This window comes from Vigna unguiculata, chromosome 5, assembly GCF_037176805.1.
Source record: "Vigna unguiculata cultivar grain cowpea cultivar isolate G323 ecotype 2 chromosome 5, ASM3717680v1, whole genome shotgun sequence".
Classification (NCBI taxonomy): Eukaryota; Viridiplantae; Streptophyta; class Magnoliopsida; order Fabales; family Fabaceae; genus Vigna; species Vigna unguiculata.
This window is the reverse complement of record NC_140796.1, coordinates 4,231,652-4,252,634: the sequence shown is the minus strand read 5'-3', so window position 1 is coordinate 4,252,634 and position 20,983 is coordinate 4,231,652. Positions and strand designations below refer to the sequence as shown.

The 20,983-nt window shown below is 30.9% G+C and overlaps 2 protein-coding genes and 2 long non-coding RNA genes across 6 annotated transcripts; 3 read left to right on the top strand and 1 right to left on the bottom strand.

The window, feature by feature from the left end:
- The first annotated feature begins 481 nt into the window (after positions 1 to 481).
- On the top strand, positions 482 to 4,308 carry LOC114185095 (uncharacterized). 2 transcript variants are annotated; one of them, XM_028072606.2, is made up of 3 exons: positions 488 to 938; positions 1,911 to 3,539; positions 3,686 to 4,305. In XM_028072606.2, the coding sequence occupies exons 1-3, from the start codon at positions 662 to 664 to the stop codon at positions 4,039 to 4,041; spliced, it is 2,262 nt and encodes a 753-aa protein (XP_027928407.1). In that variant the 5' UTR covers positions 488 to 661; the 3' UTR covers positions 4,042 to 4,305. The 2 variants fall into 2 exon arrangements, with proteins under 2 accessions (XP_027928406.1, XP_027928407.1); XM_028072605.2 differs by having other exon boundaries at positions 482 to 3,539; positions 3,686 to 4,308.
- A 2,011-nt stretch (positions 4,309 to 6,319) lies between these two features.
- Positions 6,320 to 8,706, bottom strand: LOC114185102 (uncharacterized). Its single transcript, XR_003604747.2, has 2 exons — positions 8,643 to 8,706; positions 6,320 to 7,983 (listed from the first exon to the last, which is right to left on the bottom strand). It is a non-coding gene; the product is annotated as an uncharacterized LOC114185102 (long non-coding RNA).
- On the top strand, positions 6,793 to 8,212 carry LOC146885996 (flavanone 3-dioxygenase 3-like). The gene is made up of 3 exons (XM_085673012.1): positions 6,793 to 7,032; positions 7,116 to 7,363; positions 7,468 to 8,212. The coding sequence occupies exons 1-3, from the start codon at positions 6,793 to 6,795 to the stop codon at positions 8,039 to 8,041; spliced, it is 1,062 nt and encodes a 353-aa protein (XP_085529138.1). The 3' UTR covers positions 8,042 to 8,212.
- Positions 8,707 to 15,305: 6,599 nt separating the features above from the next.
- Positions 15,306 to 20,538, top strand: LOC146885995 (uncharacterized). Of its 2 annotated transcripts, none has more exons than XR_014995181.1 (2): positions 15,306 to 15,882; positions 17,041 to 20,538. It is a non-coding gene; the product is annotated as an uncharacterized LOC146885995 (long non-coding RNA). The 2 variants fall into 2 exon arrangements; XR_014995182.1 differs by having other exon boundaries at positions 17,023 to 20,538.
- Positions 20,539 to 20,983: the final 445 nt, after the last annotated feature.

Genomic DNA, 20,983 nt, shown 5'->3' with positions numbered 1-20,983 from the left:
TATTTGCCTTCGCTGGTGGATGATTTTGGAGGTGGATGATTATAATAGAAATCATGAATCATAGCAGAAGGAGAGGAGACAAATGAACAAATACAAATAATCATGCAGGGAAAAATGTTATTATCATATATTGAAAAGTTACAACACAGTGTTTGGACCTTTTCCTATGATTGCTAAGGTTGGATAAATTGGAGTACAAATTACAATGGTCTCAGGAGTAAAAGATTCATCCTGAATTTTATGTATGTCAGCAAAATGATGTCTCAACAGAAAATGGCGAAATGGTGGTAGCTAAGGATCACGAACTGTGATAAATGACTTCACTTTTATGTAAAAAAGTTTGGTGTTGTTCTTGTCGTTATGTTGCAATTCTCTACATGGTATACCTCTGTAACAAGAAATACTCACTAATTAATAAGATGAAGCAACAACACAACTTTTGGATAAACTTTGTTGCCTTTAAGAAAGCCCCTTCATAAATTTTCAATGGTTCAGTGCTAGACTTTTGAAAATCTAGTCAAGTGACAAGTGCACACTACTTCCTAACTCTCCTTTATAACCATGTACTAGCTCCAACCTTTATCCTCACCACAATACACCTTTCTCTTACAAGAATATACATATTCTCTTATTCTCTTCTTAATCCTAAAACTCCTGAACCATGGTATCCATAAAGATTCTATCACAACTTGCTTGTTTCTGCCAAATCCTTTATTTGGCCTCTACTGCCACCTCAGTCACTATTGTTGATGAAACTGTAGATGTAGCTGAGAACAGTGAAGCCAATGCACTGTTAAAGTGGAAACAAAGCCTTGACACAACCAGCCAAGATATCTTGTCAACATGGAAAGTTGTTACACCATGCAAATGGGAAGGAATTCATTGTAACAACTCCAACTCCATCTCCACCATAGATCTTGCAAATTATGGTCTCATAGGTACCCTTCACACCCTCAACTTCTCAGCTTTCCCTAACCTACTCATCCTAAATATCTATAACAACTCCTTTTATGGGACCATTCCACCACAAATTGGTAACATGTCCACACTAAATGTTTTGAATCTTTCTACAAATTACTTCAATGGTTCCATCCCTCAGCAAGTGTGGACACTAAGGAGTTTACAAGGCCTTGATCTATTTCAATGTGAACTAAGTGGAGAGATTCCTAATTCCATAGCAAACTTGTCCAACTTGTCATATCTAGATTTAGGCTTCAACAGTTTTTCTGGCCACATTCCATCAGAGATTGGAAAGTTGCACAAGTTAGAGTATCTAGCTATTACAAATAATCAAATTTTCGGTTCCATTCCTCAAGAAATTGGAATGTTGACAAACCTTGGGTTCATGGATTTGTCAGAAAACTCTCTCTCTGGTACTATCCCTGAAACAATAGGTAACATGAGCAATTTAAGTCAACTTTACATTTCTAACAACTCCCACCTACATGGGCCAATCCCATCCTCCTTATGGAACATGTCCAAGTTGACAGTACTCAACCTTTATGGCAATAACCATTCTGGATCAATCCCTGCTTCCATAGAAAATTTGGCCAATTTAGATGAACTTGGACTTGATTACAACCAACTTTCCGGTCCCATTCCTTCCACGATTGGAAAGCTGACAAAGCTTACCTATTTGCTTTTAAGCTTCAACAATTTTTCTGGATCAATTCCTCCCTCTATAGGAAATTTGATCAATTTGGAAATGCTTGGTCTCGAAAGCAACAATCTCTCAGGAACAATCCCTGCCACAATTGGAAATTTGAAAAGGCTAACCTACTTAGCATTGTCCGTCAATAAACTTAATGGCAGTATTTCACAAATCTTGAATAACAATAATAAATGGTATTTCGTGTTACTTGCTGAGAATGATTTCACAGGCCATTTACCACCTCAAATTTGCTCTGCAGGGTCCCTAAGCTCCCTTAGTGCTCACCACAACCGTTTCACCGGTCCAGTTCCAATAAGCTTGAAGAACTGTGCTAGTCTTAGTAGACTCAGGTTGGAAGGGAACCAATTGGAAGGAGATATATCACAAGATTTTGGTGTATATCCAAATTTGGAATACATTGATTTGAGCGACAACAAGTTTTACGGCCAAATTTCACCAAACTGGGGGAAGTGTCCTGATCTTGATACCTTAAAGATATCCAACAATAACATTTCTGGTGGTATACCAGTCGAACTTGCTGAGGCAACCAAACTTGGCAAGCTTCACCTTTCTTCTAACCACTTGAAGGGAAACATTCCAAAGGAATTAGGGAATACGAAATCGCTAATTGAACTCAAGATTAGCCACAACCATCTTTCAGGAGACATTCCCAAAGAAATTGGGTCACTGCAAATTCTTGAACAATTGGATCTTGGAGATAACCAGTTGAGTGGAACAATACCAGTAGAAGTTGTAGAGTTGCCTAAGTTACGAAACTTGACTTTGAGCAATAATAAAATAAACGGAAATATCCCGTTGGAGTTTCGACAACTTCAGCCTCTTGAATATCTTGATCTTAGTGGGAATTTGTTGACTGGAACAATACCAAGACAACTTGGAGCGGTGATTAAACTGAACTGTTTGAATCTCTCTCGCAACAATCTTTCTGGAAGTATTCCGTCCAGTTTTGACGGCATGTCAAATTTGGTTTCTGTCAACATATCATACAATCGGTTAGAAGGGCCACTTCCCAAAAATCGAGCCTTTCTTAGGTCTTCCATTGAATCATTGAAAAATAACACAGGTTTGTGTGGGAACGTCACTGGGTTGATGCTTTGCCCAACCAACCGCAATGAAAAGAAGCGCAAGGGCGTTGTTCTGATATTAATTCTCATGTTGGGTGCACTTGCGTTAGTATTGTGTGGGGTGGGTGTTTCAATGTATATTCTTTGTCGAAAAGCAAGGAAGAAAGAAGCCGAAGCTAAAAGGAAAGAAGCATCAGAAAATGCACTGTCTGAAGAAGTGTTTTCCGTTTGGAGTCGTGATGGAAAAATTATGTTTGAAACTATCATTGAAGCTACGAACAATTTTAATGACAAATATCTCATAGGGGTCGGAGGTCAGGCAAATGTTTACAGGGTTGAGTTCCCCTCAGGTGAGGTCTATGCGGTGAAGAAACTTCATCTAGAAGCAGACGGAGAGAAGCCTAATTTTAAAGCTTTTGAGAATGAAATTCAAGCTTTGACCGAAATCAGGCACCGTAATATTGTAAAGCTCTGCGGGTTTTGCTCACATCCACGATTCACATTCTTGGTTTACAAGTTCATGGAAGGGGGTAGCTTGGATCAAATGCTAAGCAATGAGAAAAAAGCATTTGCATTTGATTGGGAAAAGAGGGTGAATGTGGTTAAAGGTGTGGCCAATGCTTTGTCCTACATGCATCATGATTGCTCACCTCCAATAATCCATCGTGACATATCGAGCAAGAATGTTCTTCTGGATTCACAGTACGAGGAAGCTCGTGTCACTGATTTTGGAACAGCTAAGATTCTAAAGCCTGGTTGCTCTTGGACAACGTTTGAAGGCACCTTAGGGTATGCAGCTCCAGGTGAGACACCACCTTTCCTCGTTCTTAGAAATATTGATAGAAACTTTCATATTTCAATTAATTTACAATATCTTATGTGAACTTGCAGCTTATAAAAAATCTTATGCATCTGTTTATGTTTAACTCAAGATTTTCATTCATTGTAGAGTTTGCCCAAACTATGGAAGTGACTGAGAAATGTGATGTGTTCAGTTTTGGAGTGCTTTGTCTAGAAATCATCATGGGGAAACACCCGGGGGATCTGATTTCTTCGTTGTTATCTTCATCTTCAGCAGCAATAACTCATAATTTGCTACTAGTTGATGTGATAGACCAAAGACCTTCTCATCCTCATGAATCAGTTGTCGGGGATGTCATTTTAGTTTCAAACTTGGCATTTTCTTGCTTGAGTGAGAATCCAAGTTCTCGCCCAACAATGGATCAAGTGTCCAAAACGCTGATGATGGGGAAATCTTCATTACCAGCTGAGTTACCCATGATTAGACTTGGACAACTCCTCTAAAGCAATATTGAACAGCAACAAATTTCTGCTTTTCTTGTTTTCTTCGTTGTACACCATTTGTCCTTTATCTTATGTTGTAAGATCAGTTTGTTTTGTCATCGAAATAAGTCATGTATAAAGTTACTAGAAAAGCTAGATTTTCTGGTTCATATATATAATAAGGGGTTAGAAAATGATTTGCAGTGATCACCTTGTCACAAAACTTTATGCGATATGGTTGGTGAAACCGATCGTGCATTTGTACAACTTATTGGTTTGAATAAAAATTAATCTCTGAATTAACTGACTATTTTTTTTCCACTAGATATTTTATGGATATTTTGACTTTTAGATAACATGGGGCTAAGAAGATTGAGCACTAGTAATTCACTATACTTGTAGTCCCTTTTTTTATCTCCTATTTTTAGGTAAGCCTCTTTTAATTAATGCCTTCAACTTTTTCAATATATAAAAAACATCATGAATTTAAGCTTCTTATCGATGTTCATTAATAGAAAGAGAGAAATCAATGATAACTTATTACGAGAGAGGTATAATTCATTTATCATAATAAATTGTCCTATTAACCATGAAATTTTTATAATAAAAATAATAGTTATTATCACTAGTAAAAGAGAACATGTCTTATTAAATATAAAGAGAAAACTTATTAGATAAATAAAAATTAGAACATTTTATTTAACTATTTTTTAAATAAATTCATCTAAATATATTTTATAAATAAATGCCTAATTAAAATATCTAAACTTATAAAAATTAAAAATACAAAAAAAAACATATACTTTTTCAAAGAAATCAACAAAAATAATTAAAAAATATAAAAAAATTGAAGAAAAAAATATGTTACCAACCACAATTTAAAACAAAAAACAAAAAAAAAAAATAAAAACATGTTTCGTAGCAAAAAAAAATTGAAAAATAAATAAATAAAATAACATGCCTCCTTATTTTTCTTTTGTATATTTCTGTTATCTTTTATGAAAAGTTTCGATGTCTCACTTTCTCATTTTTATATGTATTTTCCACTCTTTCATTTAATCCAAGCCGCAATATCTGAAGCTCTTTTCACGCTATTTTTTTCTTCTAACATCAACTTTAAACGGAGGTAAAGAAATTAATGTCACTTGCTAAAGAACATTGATGTTTCCTTATTCCATTTTCGACCATTCCCTTCCTGTATACTACATGTTCAAGAAAAATATTACGCTAATTAAGAAGAACAATAAAATTTAAAAAATTTAAAAAAAAAAAGGAGAAAATTTGTTAGCAACGATACTTAAAAAAGAGAACAATTGCACAAAACTTACACCCCTCATAGAAATTTAAACCCATTGAGTCCGAAACAAAAGCACAATTAGATAGTTCAGATCTTATCCTATGAAACCTTTAAAGTATTCAGTTCAGAATATTAAACTATCGATTTGGGAAAAATGTTGTATTTTGTAGCATAGAGTTTTAGTCTTATATACGTCACAATTTAATGGCAGGTGATGTCACTCTTCTCCACTCAGTGTGGATGGTAGAATTTTCAGTTTTGAAAAAATGGGTTGAGCGACTGTTTTTCTTTTCTTGAAAAAAAAATATACAGTGGCTGTGGAAAGAGAGATCTCAATGTGTAGTTTCTTTCAAAAATAAAAGTGAACAAGGTTAAATAAAACATGAAAAAATATGGTAAGTATGTTATAATTGCAGCTTATTTTTAGTAATATTCTATATAAAGTTATAAAAGTAATATTTTGTTTTTTAGTAATTGAAAATTGGTCATTATCTTACAAAAAAGTATACATAAAATAGAAAAAATGAGAGTTAACATGTAAAAGAAATTAAGTCCTTTAGTAAAGTACTAGTTGAGATAAAATAAAAAATAAAAAAGTACAAATTCTTAAATATGGTGAGACAATATATACCATTAATGGATGAGTTCGTAATTAGAAATATATACCATTAATGCAATATTTGGATTTGAAATTGAAATTAAAATATGAGAATGTTGATGAAATTAACTTAAAATAAATAAATATTTATTCTATGAAAATTACTAGCAGCATATGTATTAAACTTAGCAGAAAAGAATAGTACCAAACCAACAAATTCATGCACCTGAGAAAAATGAAAACAATATTGAAAACAGCCGCAACAACAAATTGTTATTTTAGTCCCACGTTGTTCCTAGTTGTAGCATTAGATACGTTGTTCATGACCAGTTTCTTATCCAAATGGGGGAAGGAACTGTGAAGAATGATCGGTGCTTCGATAATTTCGAGGACATATACGTATATATGAGGAACGCATTCATAATCAAATAAACTATTGATTATAGCTACACGCACACGTGGCAGCTGCTGAACTGCTGAATATAACCAAAGTCAAAACAATCTCCATGCAAAAAGTCCCAAAAATTTATCCAACAAAAAAAAGACCAAATAGGCCAAGCCACCTTTTTTTTTTCCACCAGCATTAACTCCATAAAAATTCCTTCATCACTTTGCTCTCTTTTTTTCTTTCCTTTTGACTTCAACTCTCATCGTCACTCAAATCTAGGGCTTACTACCATTAAATCCACACTCACTTCCGAACGAAAAACAATTTTTTGTACTTTCTTGCATGTACAATGTAAGTGAACAACCTAAAGAAATACAGATAGAGGACGATCATGAATGCGACATATGCACTAGGACGCTTATAAATATATTTGTGACTGGCTCTGTCTCAAATCAACACCATCGAAGGTAACATTTGGGAAGAGAAACAATGGAGCAACGGGGAAATGGTGCTTCTTCATTTACCAGTGCTGTTAGTCTTGACCAGCTTGGAGTGTCTTCTATACCTCAACGTTATGTTCTTCCACCTTCACAACGACCTAGCCCTCATCTTCCAATATCCACCACTCTTCCCATTATAGATTTGTCTACTTTGCGTGATCAATCTCTTGTTTCTAAATCAACCATCAATGAAATTCGAATTGCCTGCAAAGAGATAGGATGCTTCCAGGTATATATATGTATATATAGCACCTGCTCAAACACACATTTATGTTATACTATGTTATGTATTTACATGAGACTTTTTTGTAGGTTATTAACCATGGGATTGATCAATCAGTGATGGATGAAGCCCTAAAAGTCTCAACAGAGTTCTTCAACCTTCCTAGTGATGAAAAGATGCGTTTGTTTTCTGAAGATGTTCACAAACCTGTGAGGTACGGAACAAGCCTTAATCAAGCTAGGGATGAAGTTTACTGCTGGAGAGATTTCATCAAACACTACTCTCATCCAATATCAGATTGGATTCACATGTGGCCTTCAAATCCCTCAAATTACAGGTATTACTATAACGAAGTTTCGAAATCTCCGTGACAATTTTACTAGCCATAATGAAAGCTTCTCTGCAAGCATATATAAAATATACACGCAACTTGTGTTGCAGGGAGAGCATGGGAAAGTACGTGAAAGCTGTGCAGATTCTACAAAATCAACTGCTGGAAATGATTTTTGAAAGCCTAGGATTAAACCGCAGTTACTTACATGAAGAAATCAATGGAGGGTCGCAAACACTTGCAGTGAATTGCTACCCTGCATGTCCGGAACCTGGACTCACCTTAGGCATCCACCCTCACTCTGATTACGGGTCCATAACTGTGCTGCTCCAAACCCGTTCAGGCCTAGAAATCAAGGACAAAAACAACAACTGGATGGCCGTGCCTTTCGTTGAAGGAGCGCTTGTGGTGCAGTTGGGTGACCAAATGGAAGTTATGAGCAATGGACAATACAAGAGTGTGATTCACCGAGCAACGGTTAATGGGGATGAGAAGAGGTTTTCCATTGTGAGTCTTCACAGTTTTGCAATGGACACAAAGATGGGTCCTGCAATGGAACTTGTTGATGACCAGCATCCTAAGTCCTACAAAGAGTTCTGCTTCAGGGAATTTCTGGACTTCATTTCCTGCAATGATATCACAAAGGGTAGGTTTGTTGACACTTTAAAGCTGAACAAATCTTAGAGATACTTAGAGGGTCTAAAACCTATCAATAGCAAGCTGTTAGTGATGGTGTAAGCAATAGGCATATATAAGTAGTATATGTGTTTTTTCCCTTCTTCAGTGTGTGGCTAGCTATGGATCTCAAATGGTGTGTACTTGGAATAAAGAAACCAATAAATAAAATTATTCTAATAGTGTGTTTCTATTGCTGCTCACACTTTTAGTTTAATATATTCTAATATAACTGAGAAAATTGGTGAACTCAATGAACCAAATTACAAACACGTAACATGAAAGTATGTTCTACGTTTCGTCTTATTGATCGTCTGGCCATAATTGAGAGATTTTGTTATAGGCTAAGAGCATGAATTATTCTTATTCTAGTCATAAGACAGCATACAAACATAATCACCAATACTATTTGAACCCAAAAAAAAAAAAAACTGAGTTTCAATGGCTTATAAAAATTGTGACAGAAAAATAAATTGAATCCTCTACGCTTGTGTAATTTAAAGAACTTGGATTGCCATAATATCGAAGTCCTCAATCTACATTCTAACCATTTTCTCTTCGTAATATGTAAAATTGAGCATTAAAGAAGAAACGATACTTGAAACTTTACCCGGATTTTGCTTTGGTTTCTCTCTTCTTTTGTTGATTGCAGAAAGCCCTTGTGTGGCAGGCTTGTAAGATGAATAGTATCTTTAAGCCTAATATATATAGCATTCTTCCATAGTTTACACGTGGACAAGATGCACATCGTGGAGGCTCCTCTGCTCGACGCGTAGAGACCATGTTTCGGTTCCTTTTTTTTCCTTTCTCGTGGAGACTCCTCAGCTCAACACGTAAATGCACCAATTCATAGTTTATTTGTTTTAGAAACAGTGCTCCTGTTCTCTTACATTCAAGTTCATCACTTTTAGAAACAGCTTTGCTAAGTAACTTCAAGTTCCTCACTTTTTCATTAAAAAAATCTTTGTAATTAACATTAATAATTGATTTAAAAACTAATATTTAGTTATTATAAGACTAATTATAAATATTTGAAACTATCTAATTATCAATAATTTATAATTTGTAAATTAATTTTTAAATTGATAACTATAATAAGTAATTATTTTTTATTATTAAATCAATTATTATTCGAATATTTGTTTGTAGTATTTTTTTACTTGTATAGTTTAATCAGTGTTTTTATTTATTATAATATATATATATATATATATATATATATATATATATATATATATATATTATGAGTATGTAAATTTTTTTTTATTCAATGTAAAATTTAAATTACACTTGGATTCGAACCATTATGAGTAAGTGGTACAAGATACCAAATCGGTATATACATACAAAGATCGAAAAATCACTAGATAGAACCATATCAGGTGCAACACTAAGTCAGAAACTTGGGTTTGCATAGAAAAGACATCATTTTTCTTTTAATCATTTGACATTAAAAAGAAATAGAAAAACTAATCCTACTGGAGGTGTTAGAAGATTCTTCATAAGAATATTGTTACTAAAAGGAGTGAACAAAGCACCAGAATCGAAAGAGTTAGTCCATTGAACTTGCTAGGTTCGTTAAAGTCTGTTTTGCATAGCTTGCGGTCCACACGGGTTGCCCGCTCGCCAGCAGTAAAAAAATAAAAAATTTATATTTATATATATCAAACATCAATAAGATTTAAGTTCAACTACATAAGACATAGACATCATTTTTAACCCAAAACCAAACCTTAATTAATAAGTTGATGGGTCTTTATTCTTATATAGTGTTCTACTTTTTCATTTCTAGCCAATGTGTGACTTAGACTCATACTTGAATTCCTAATACATCCAACTCTCCAAAATTTTTACTTAATTTTATGAATTTATTAAAGTTTCTCAATTTATTGAATATTAAAAATTTTATCATAAAAATTAAAAAAAAAAAAACAAGTTGGCCCATACACTCATATTTATGCGGGACGAATCAAACTTGTTTAGCATTGAAAATACGAGATAGGTCAATTCGACTCGTATTTTACAGACAAAATACAGATCAGATCTAAATTAATCGGATCGACCTACATTATCACCCATCATCTTTGCAATCACATGCTAGTCCTAAATCTTTTATCATGTTTCCTTACACTGTCAAGTGCTCAAAAGCTATTGGTCCGATAAAATATTATCTCACTTAATTGTAATTTTACTCGCTGTATTTTTAAAAGTCCATAATTTTGGGAACTAAAACTAATACTAGCGCTTACACTTTGTGTGTCATATATATGGAATTGAATTGTATAGTTACAAAGGATAACTTAGGGAAGAAATAAATTATCTTCCAACTTATGTGTGATCCAACTTTTAAAGGTTAAACCCCATTAATTTCGTAAGTTTTTTTTCTCATCATAGGTAAAGTTGCGTTTTTAATTACCGTAATAAACAGATTTTAAAAAAATTACGAAAGTAGGTAAATTATGATGACCCCACACGTTTTTTATGAAAAAATCGTCTACCCTGATGACGTTTTTTTATTTTATTTTAGAGATGAAGGAATCGTATTGGAACACACGTTTTTAGACTTAAAATCATGTAGAAAGATTATGTTTTTGCTTTGTAATCAATTATAATGTATTGTAATCGATTACTGATATGTATTTGTGATTTTGGCTTCTGTAATCGATCATACCTATTTAATAATCGATTACAACAAATAAGAATTGACATTTTTTTTTATTGAAATGGTGTAATTTCTTAACAAAAATATTGATATAGGCATTTTAAAAAGAAAAAATCTAAATAGGTGAAGCTGTGCTCATTGAACCCATATATTTTCTTTCAAATTTATTTTATAAACTTATGTTGTAATCATAAAGTATTTTTCTAAAATATTTTTCAAAAAAAGTATATTTTCTTAAAATTTTATAGTGATCATATATTTCTTTTATAGATTTTTTACTTTGAAATATTTGTTAATAAACTATAAATAATATTTTTGATTTCCTATATGAATATATTTTGAAACTTTTAGTTCAGTTTATTACTAAAAATTATTTATTTAAATAAATAAATATGTATATTTTAATTTTAATGTACTTATCAAATTATTAAGTAAATAGTATTATATGATTTTAATAATAATTTTTTTATTTAATTTTATTAATATATTAAAAATAAAAATACATATTTTTTTTTTGTTAAAAAAATAAATTTAGTAAACATTTAAAATAAAATTATCTTAAAATTTCAAAATAAAAACTATTTTCACATAAAATTAAAAAAAATAACAAATTTTTTTAAATACTATAGAAGAAATTAAAAACATTATTTTTAATTCTTTAATTAAATTATTAACAAATATTTCAAAGTAAAAAATCTATAAAAAAAAATAAAAACTGTTTATACTGGTGTGAAAAATATTTAACTACATCCACCCTGATACGAGATCATGTTATCCCATGATTAGAGCATAACATAAGATACTAAAAATAGCAGATAAACAACTTAATAATAGAAAGAGAATAAAAACTATATTAGTTAAAGAATAAAATTACACTCATTTCGCACATACTTTTTTACCATTTTTTCATCATTTTTCACCTTATATTAGGGAGTAGTTCCTTGTAATCGATTACTAAATATGTGTAATCGATTACAAGAACCCAGAATCGCAAAATACATATCAGTAATCGATTACAACACATTGTAATTGATTACAAAACAAAAATGTCTTCTCCCCACACTATTTCAGGTCTAAAAACGTATACTTCCAACACGATTTCTTCATTTGAGCGTTTGACTCTCTAAAATTAAGAAAAATGTCATGACGATAAATGATTTTTTCATAAAAAAACATGTGAAACAACACGATTTGTCTAATTTCGTATTTTTTTTTAAATCTGTTTATTACCGTAATTAAAGACACAAATTTGCCGATGATGGAAAAAAAAACCCGTAACTCCTTTTACCATTCTCATACTTATGGAAAGTGTAACAATGTGTGTGAATCCAAAACATTTTGCAAATATATATATATATATATATATATATATATATATATATATATATTTTGCATAATTTAGAATTCAAAAATATGTTTTAAGGATATCATTTAAGATTTTACTATCTAAAAATCCAAAACATGGAGAATTTAGATTTTTGTTTTCAATGCTTCATAAGATGCATGAAGAAATCATCGGGTAGAGAAAAAATAGAAAGACAAGACAAAAGTTTTAAAATTTTAAAGCTTGAAAAGCCCATTCAATTTTTTTTAACCCTTTTGTTAAAATAAAACGTGAAGTAAAAGGCACGCAAGAAAAAAAAAAGGCTAATACGTACAACAATTTGAGAAGAAAAGAGTTTTCTTCGGTGGTAGAAGCAAACAATGAATAAAACTCACTATTTTATTTTTTAATGTTGATATATTTCATTGGTAGTTTTACCCTCTCTATCGTCTGTTGTATATATCTGCCGTCAGGTTTGCATGTTTTTTGCACTAACATAGGCGGTACTAGGAGAAAAAATTTAGGGGTGTCAAATTAAATTTGTTATATATAAATTTTTGTAGTTAGATTTTTTTTTTCATTTCTTCTGCTTAAAACAAACACGCATAATAGTATAATTCAAAAAAATATGACTATTATTTGTTATTATATCATGTTATTATATCATGATACTAACCATGAATATCATTTTAGATCAACCCTTTGTATCTTATCAATTTGATTTGATGGGTATTGTCAAATTTGAAGACGTTTTTTCCGGACCGCGTTCTAATGAATTTTTAAATTCATTATATATAACTCTAGGAACTTTAGAGATTTGATTTTCATTATCTTAAATTCTTGGTTCTCATGAAAAGTTTAGTTAACATATATGCAGTTTTTTCATCTTTATCACAAACCTCTTTTTTTAAAAAAGAATTAATTTTTTTACTCTTTATCATAATTTTTCTAATATAAATTTATCACATCTCACCTATTTAGAAAAAAATAAAATTTATATTCAAAAGTCACAGTTATCACAATGCAAGACATAACAAAACTTATACCACTTTAATTAAATAAGCAACAAGGTATAAATTTAAAACTTAAAAAAAAATTACCATAGGCAGCCGAAAACACAAAATCCATAAATTTCATAATTAAGGGTTATAATAATTTAGGAAAAAGTATAATTAGGATTCATACCAATTTCATAAAAGAATCCCTAAAATCATAATTAAGTTTATACTAATTTGAGATAAACTTAATTTGGAGAAACATCCTAAAAAGATTCATAAATTCAAGGTACATAAATCATAATAAAATACTAAACTTGATGTGTGAGAGATCATACGAGAATTACTTCATCTCAATCTATATGTTCCCTAATCTCTTTTTTTTCAATCTATCTCTTTATATTTATTTCTCCTCACACATTTTCATGATAATTTACACGGTGAAAAAATGCTATAGCCAAAAAAAATTCTAATATCTTTTATAAATTAATGTCTCCATTAAATTTTTTATTTTATCTTTTATTATAATTTCCATAATATAAATTTAATATAAATAATATATAAATATAATTTAAAAAAATAAATAAATAAATATATATATATATATATATATATATAAAATAAATTCTAAAAAAAATGGGGGAGCCGTGGCTCCCCTCTGTCAATACATAAGTCCGTCACTGTGCACTAATCCCCGATTCTTATTCTTTCATGTTAAGGAAAATTTTCTATAATCAAGGAAAGTTTTCTGCATTAAAATTTGAAGTATCTATGTTTGGGATTAGAGATAGGAAATAAATTCGTGTAACGGTATTGTTTGAACTTATTCCTGTTTTGATAAGGAATTTTAGTATTCATTAGATGTGGGAATTTCTGACTTTTTTTAATTGGATATGGGGATGTATATATTTGTCTCATCTTCATACCCGTCATAATATTTGTCATCGTCATATCTTTATTTCTGTTTAAATTATTAATATATATATATATATATATATATATATATATATATATATATATATATATATATTACTATAAACTTTCTATCTTTTATATCTTCTAATCATTTGGTTTGTCATGAAATGCATTTGTATTTCCAATATATTTTTCATCTTATCATAACCTTTATGCAATATTATGTTCAAATGATGTATATCAATTTAATATTTTTTATGTCTCACATTTGAATATTTTTATACTTTTTTAATATTTTTACGTATTGTATATTTTCTTTTTACATGAGAATATTTAACACTCTCAATTTAACTGTTAAATAGCATAAACATTTCATTTATCAGGTAATATAAAAAAATATTATCTTTTTCATTCTTTTATTATTAATTTTTGTTTTATTTAAAAAACTCTTGTTTCGCTAAAACAATTTTCATTATTTTTCAATCATTGACTACGTTGATATTTGAAAATTTATTTAGATTTCTAAGGTATTTTTCATCTTATCATATTCTTAATCATACATTTGTTTTTCTTTGTGTGATTTCATTTAATAGTCTCTCAAATTATTTCTAAAACACAAATTTAATAAATTTTTTAATATTTTTATTTGTTTATTTTTATCATGTAGAATACTATTTTGATATATTTTATATAATTATTTTTTATTTTCTAACTCGTTATTATACTGTAATTTTGTCACTATAATTGTATAAATAAAATTTATTTACTATAATATACTTTTTTTTTATAAAAGAATTTGTTGTCTCTGTAGGTCTCTAGTCTGACACGTAACACTATTAATGCCACTTGGCAAGATAATGCCACATGTCAGTGTTAGTGGCAAATGTCATTATCTTGATCTTAATTTAGTTTCTCTATCAATTTTGAAAAGAATGACATTTGACAATTAGACGTAAGAGTATTCTGTCACGTAGCACAAATAGTACCACATGTCACTTGTAAGTGTAATAATACCTAAATAAATTATAAATTATGTTGGACAAATAACAGAAGATTGGGAAAATAAACTATATATACCATTTGAAAAAGATCTTTTTCTATTATTGGAAAATTATATATATATATATATATATATATATATATAAATTATCTAATATTTAGGTTTTATAGTAGAAAAATCAACTTCTAATTATTTCATTTTGTAGACATTTAGATTTAGCAACTATAAAAAGCATATTTTGGAGAGGGTTGTATGATAATATTTTAGAATTCCTAAAGAAAAAAAAAAGTAATAGAAAATGAGAGTGGAAGAGGCACATGAATAGGCGTGGTGGGTGTGGGAATCTAAAAGGTATTACTTCCTAAACTAAAGGAGTAATAGCGTGAGAATGTAGAGATACGTAATAAGTAGTTGTACGTGCGTCTCCACCCACCACATATCTTATCGGTGGATGAATGGTTGTTGAAGTGAGTAAAAACTCATCCAGGACACAATAATTGTACTATTACGCCACCGAATCTAAATTCAAATCTCATCTTTCATTCAATCCATCTATAAATAGTGCAGTGCAGAGCTATCACAAGCCACAGCCACTAATTCAATATCATTAGATATGCCTTTATTTCTATGCCTTTCAGTCTCTGCACAATCATGTGATACGCCATGGTGATCCATTCTAGTGTATCAAACCACTCTCACATAGGTTTTGGTTTCTTATTTTCATGTTTTTCATGACAGTTCTTCTTGTTCGCTCTGTCAGAATCCATCTATTTTATTGATTTATGTTGTATCTGTGACAAACTTAAGACAGTATCTGTAACACCAAACACTGGTAATGGATGATTTGATACATTAGTATGGATCACTTTTGCGAGCCACATCAGAACAAGTATGGTGTTATCCAATGTTCTTGGAGAGATCCAGAAAAAAACAAGAAATGCTGCTTCTGCACAGGTATATATCATTCAGAAATAATGTCTTCTTACGTACATATATATTGATGCATGAGAGGGAGGAAGATAAAAACTGAATCTAATACAATAAACTAAAACACTCTGCAACTTTGTTTCAGGCTAACACATAAAGATGTAGTTGTTGCAATATGTCAAGTATCTAAACTAACAATGCGTTAGTCTTGTTTCTAAGGAAATATCTAACATCTAACAGATATTTTTATGATGCGTCTTGACAGAATTATTAGATATTTTTGTTTTTATTTTTTATAATTATTTTATAAAAGTAAGAAATATATTTCGTTCTATTAGAATGAATTATGTGTAAATTATAAAAATTAAAAATGTAATAGAAAATATAATGATTATGTTATTCAAATTAAAGAATATATAAATATATATAATTAAAATTATTAAAGTTTGATGGTACATCATATCAAGATTACGATTTTTTTTCTCTTAATTTTTACTATATTAGAATTAGTTTTTTTTTTAATTTTCATCTAATTTAATTCTCTAATTATAAAAATGCATAAATTTTATAATAATATTTAAATTATTTACATCATTTTATATATTTTCATTTTTATATTAAATATAAAACATATTTAAAATGATAAATAATATTAACAAATTTAATTAAAAAAGTAAATCTACAAGTTTTTAAAAATTAAAGACTAAATTGATTTAAAATTTTAAAACTAAACTAATTATAATTTTATTAAAAATTAAGTGACCAAATTTATATTTAATTCTAAAGATTAATAATCTATAACAATATATAAAGGAGATTCCCCTTTTTGTGTCCACATTTCAAAATACCCATTTTAACCTTTAAATATAATAATTTATTAAATTTTTAAAAATTGACCGTTATTTTTACAAGATTTTTATAAAATCGGATGTCTTTGCTCCTTCTCTTCGTCTTTATTTATTAATAATTATTCTTTCATATGTTATTATATATTTCACTTCATTTCTAATAAATATAATTTTAATTTATATATCAACTTAATAACATTACAATATTATCACCTACTAATATAACAACACGCATAATTAAAAAGTGCATATACAGAAGCGCGATAATGCCTGTGTTTATACTAGTAATAATAATAATTATACTCATAATTTTATACAGTTTGAAAATTTATTGCAGAAACTGATATTTTTCATGCTGATTATAACCACCCAATGAAAATATCTGCTGCTGCAAAACTATAACTCAACCATCAATGGCGACATGTTCGTCTGCATCCAATGACAAATCTACTAAGAGGTACTAAAGATTGAACTAAATCAAACTTTTTTTTTATCAAAAAACTATGTAAATTATTTTCTAACTTTTTAAAACTTCGATAGTTTTACATTAACTGTGTGCATTCCAGGAAAGGGAAGGACCACTCCGTATTGCATTTGGATAATGTTGAAGCAGTAAAACGGCTAAAAATGGAACATAGTACTTTTGTATATTTTTGTTGCGGTGTTTTAGCTATAAATGAAAAACTTAATGGTTTGAGGAAAGTGTCATATTCAGGTAATAGGATAAAGTTTTGAGAAGATATTTGGATTGTAAATAGGTCACTCAAGGAGATGTACCCTAGATTATACTCAAATACAGTTATAAAACAGGGAATACAATATGGAAAGTGAAAGGATAATAATTGGGGGTGGGAACTACTTTGGAGGAGAGAATGGTTTGAACAGGAAAACCTACAAGTAATGACTTTTTTTGTAGGATATTGAAAGGATCTCATTAGACAAGGAAAAAGAGGATACATGGGTATGGGTACATGAAGAGGATAAAAAGTATACGATGAAATCTGTATACAAAAAATTGGAGGGTAATTGGAATACTGATTATGAATATATGTTCAAGAAATTGTGGCAGGTTAAAGCTACCCCCTCTGCGCAAGTTTGTGCCTGGCGAGTTATGGTAGAGAGTTTGGTCACAAAGAATAAACTAAAATGTAAGGGAATAATACTTGGAAATGACATGTGCCCTATGTGTGGTGAGAAGGAGGAAACAATTAGGCATTTATTCTTTATGTGTGTAAAGTGGCGCTAAAAGTGTGGAACGTGTATGATAGATGGGTAGGGATCATGAATGTACATCAGAACCAGACTAGTGAACACTTTCAACATTTCCACCTAATGGAACTTAACCACAAAGAGAACATGATTTGGTGCGGGGTTTGGATAGCTTTAATTTGGAGCCTATGGAAGCATAGGAATGTAGTGTTTAGGGATGCAAAGGTTAATGCTGAAGAAATCTTTTGCATGACTCAATTGAGAGTATGGGTGTGGCTAAAATGTAAAAGCTCACATATGAATTTTTCATACTCTGATTGGTGCCTATGTCATGTCCAATGTATAAGAACGTTGTTAAAGTAATATAGTCGGGATGAGCCAAAGATTAGTACCTTAGGTGAGAGGACCATAAAAGGTGTACAATAGCAAACATAAAAAAGGTTATGACTATTATAGAGCAGGGTTATGAAAATTATATAGTTTTGGAAATATCTAACCTTTTCTCAAACTCTTTAGTCTAGAGTGGTTATGCTCTTATGCAGGTATGGATGTTGGAGTGCTTAGTATCAAAATTCTATCTCAACAAAATAAAGACCTTGGTGATGATGATTGATGGAGAAATGGAGAGGCATAACATATTACAATCTATATGGTAGAGGTTGTTGCACACTACCATAAACCCAAACATCTGGATAAACTAGGATGATTTTCATGAAGGCTTACACCATTGTAATCCTACAATGCACACAATGCACACAGTGGGCTCTTTACTCTCGATTTCCATTCTATACATTGTGTTCTGTAATACATGGATGACAATCTATGCATGGGAGGGACGGGAGAAGTATTGGTTGAGGGGCTGGAGGATGGCATAATTGATAGATACTCACAGCAAAAACTTGTATTCACAGCAGAGACGAAGTGATTTATGTATTTTGTTCAATTGCAACTTGTAGCCATTGCTAGTGAAGTAGGAATATTAGGATAGCTATTTAGAATATGACTTTCGTTTTTTTTTTCAGGAGTTGCTGTTATGACTTTGGCAAGTGTACCAAGTCGCGCAAGTAGTAACCGGTAAGACCGAAATATCGTTTCCCAAGAGACTCGTGTATACTAAATAATTGTGTAATTAGTGATTAATTTAAACTAATGAATATATTCAAGATTTGGGTTTTTATATGCAAGAAAGTTAATATTTCATAAACAATTAAAATTGAACTTGGATATTTGAAGACTCTAGAAAATGGTAAAGGCTAGAAATGCAATGGATTGATATTGTTGGAGTTAGACTTCACCTACTTCACTCTCATGTAAATTAAGCAATAAAACTCTTCTCCATTAATTACTAATGTCAACCCACAAGTTTACTCAAACTCTAATCCCTTAGTTGAATGAGCCTAGGTTTCCTTATTTAGAGTCAATTCCTTGAATCTCTAAATAAACAAACCCGCTTTACAAATTAGGGTTTAAGACAACTAATGAGTCAAGTTCCATTCCTAGATACAAGTTCCATTAGGTATCTTGTTCCAATTCAAGGTTTCAAGAGATATTTTCCAATACCTAATGACCCAAATATCATGCAATGAATGGGTATAACAAAGCAAGCTTTAAATGCATAAACAAAGATACTAGAAATCAATGGAAGAAGCATATATATATTCAAACCATTCGAAAATACATAAGAGTTCAGTGGCTACATCTAACCCCAACAAAAATGGGTTTAGCTCTCCATTGTCATGGAGAGCTCAAGCTTACAAAATGGAAATGGAAGAGGGAGGAGACACAAAGAGGAAGATGGAGCTGTTCCCACAAGCCCTAGCAGACCTCCAAGCGCTCCAAGACGTGTTGTTCGAGCTCCAAAATGTCCAAGATAAGTTTCCTTCCGCGAAAACAGAAGAAAAAGGGTCACTTGACACATCAGCGAAAACAGGCGCCTGGCGGAAGGGTCTCACCGCCAGGCGCAAGCCACCAAACAGGGGGCAAGTCTTGCCGCTACCGCCCGGCGGTGTCCAGTTACCGCCAGGCGGTTCGTAACAGAGGCGCCTGTCTGGCGCTTGGTTGGCGCTTGACTGGCGGTCTGTTCCGCCTGGCGCTTGCTTCGTGTCGCCAGGCGCTTCCTGTTGACATTTTCCTTCTTCTCCTTGCTATTTCGGGTCACTCATTAATCTGGATTTTTGGACAAAGCTTCCCATCTACAAAAAGGACACAAAAAATGGGGATTAGTGGTATATTTAGATAAATGTAACCCAAAATGTATTTATTTACAAAGGTAAGTTAAAATTGAGGATTAAGTAGGTTAAAAGCTTTGGAAGAGATGATTTTGCTAATGAAATATAGCTTGGATAATGGTAAAAATTAACATTATCAGTTGCTAGGTGTAAAGAGAGGGATATTTGCTTTCCTTCTCTTGGTGCTCTACATATATTGTTCCCTGCTTAATCTGATACTAGAAAATTGATTGACGGGGACCTGATTTTGTAGGTAGTCTCTGTTTTAGCTTTGGTGATCTATGTGTCTAACTAGTGCATCAACTTGTATAGGGTTGATTTTTGTATAAGGGTTAGAGTAACCCTTTAAATTTAATTTCATTCTTTGCTGATGAAAAAAAACAGATAAAGTAATGGTATATGTTTATTTTTTCTCATTACATAAAAGTAGAGTTATAAGTAGGTACAAACAAAAACATATATAAGATATATTATAATTAAAATATTTTTATGACCGCTTAAACTCAATTTTAATGTTAATTTCTAATTAAATGTTGAAATATTTAATACTAATTAATAACCCCTACAGTACAAGGAAAAAGAAAGGTGATTTTCATAATTGATATACTCTGGCATACATTTTATAGTTCCAAAAAAGTATGCTTCTTTACGTCTACCACAATTAGAAAAGGTAATCAACAAGAGTTGGTTAAGAATTTAATAGAAATCTAAATAGAGGTCACATAAAAGTTCATCCCAAAGCAATCCAAATTTCATCGAAGCATATTTAGAAAATGAAGGTAAAGGAAATAATTTACTTACTGGGTTTTCTTGACAAGGTCGTGTGATGGAGGTCGTGATTTC

What these genes read in the sequence shown, in the direction of transcription:
- LOC114185095 (XM_028072605.2), top strand. Translation starts at nt 662, where the DNA reads ATGGTATCCATAAAGATTCTATCACAACTTGCTTGTTTCTGCCAAATC. An exon ending in CTTAGGGTATGCAGCTCCAG is followed by an intron (nt 3,540 to 3,685) that starts GTGAGACACCAC and finishes CATTCATTGTAG; the next exon opens with AGTTTGCCCAAACTATGGAA.
- LOC146885996 (XM_085673012.1), top strand. Translation starts at nt 6,793, where the DNA reads ATGGAGCAACGGGGAAATGGTGCTTCTTCATTTACCAGTGCTGTTAGT. An exon ending in AAGAGATAGGATGCTTCCAG is followed by an intron (nt 7,033 to 7,115) that starts GTATATATATGT and finishes ACTTTTTTGTAG; the next exon opens with GTTATTAACCATGGGATTGA. An exon ending in TCAAATCCCTCAAATTACAG is followed by an intron (nt 7,364 to 7,467) that starts GTATTACTATAA and finishes CTTGTGTTGCAG; the next exon opens with GGAGAGCATGGGAAAGTACG.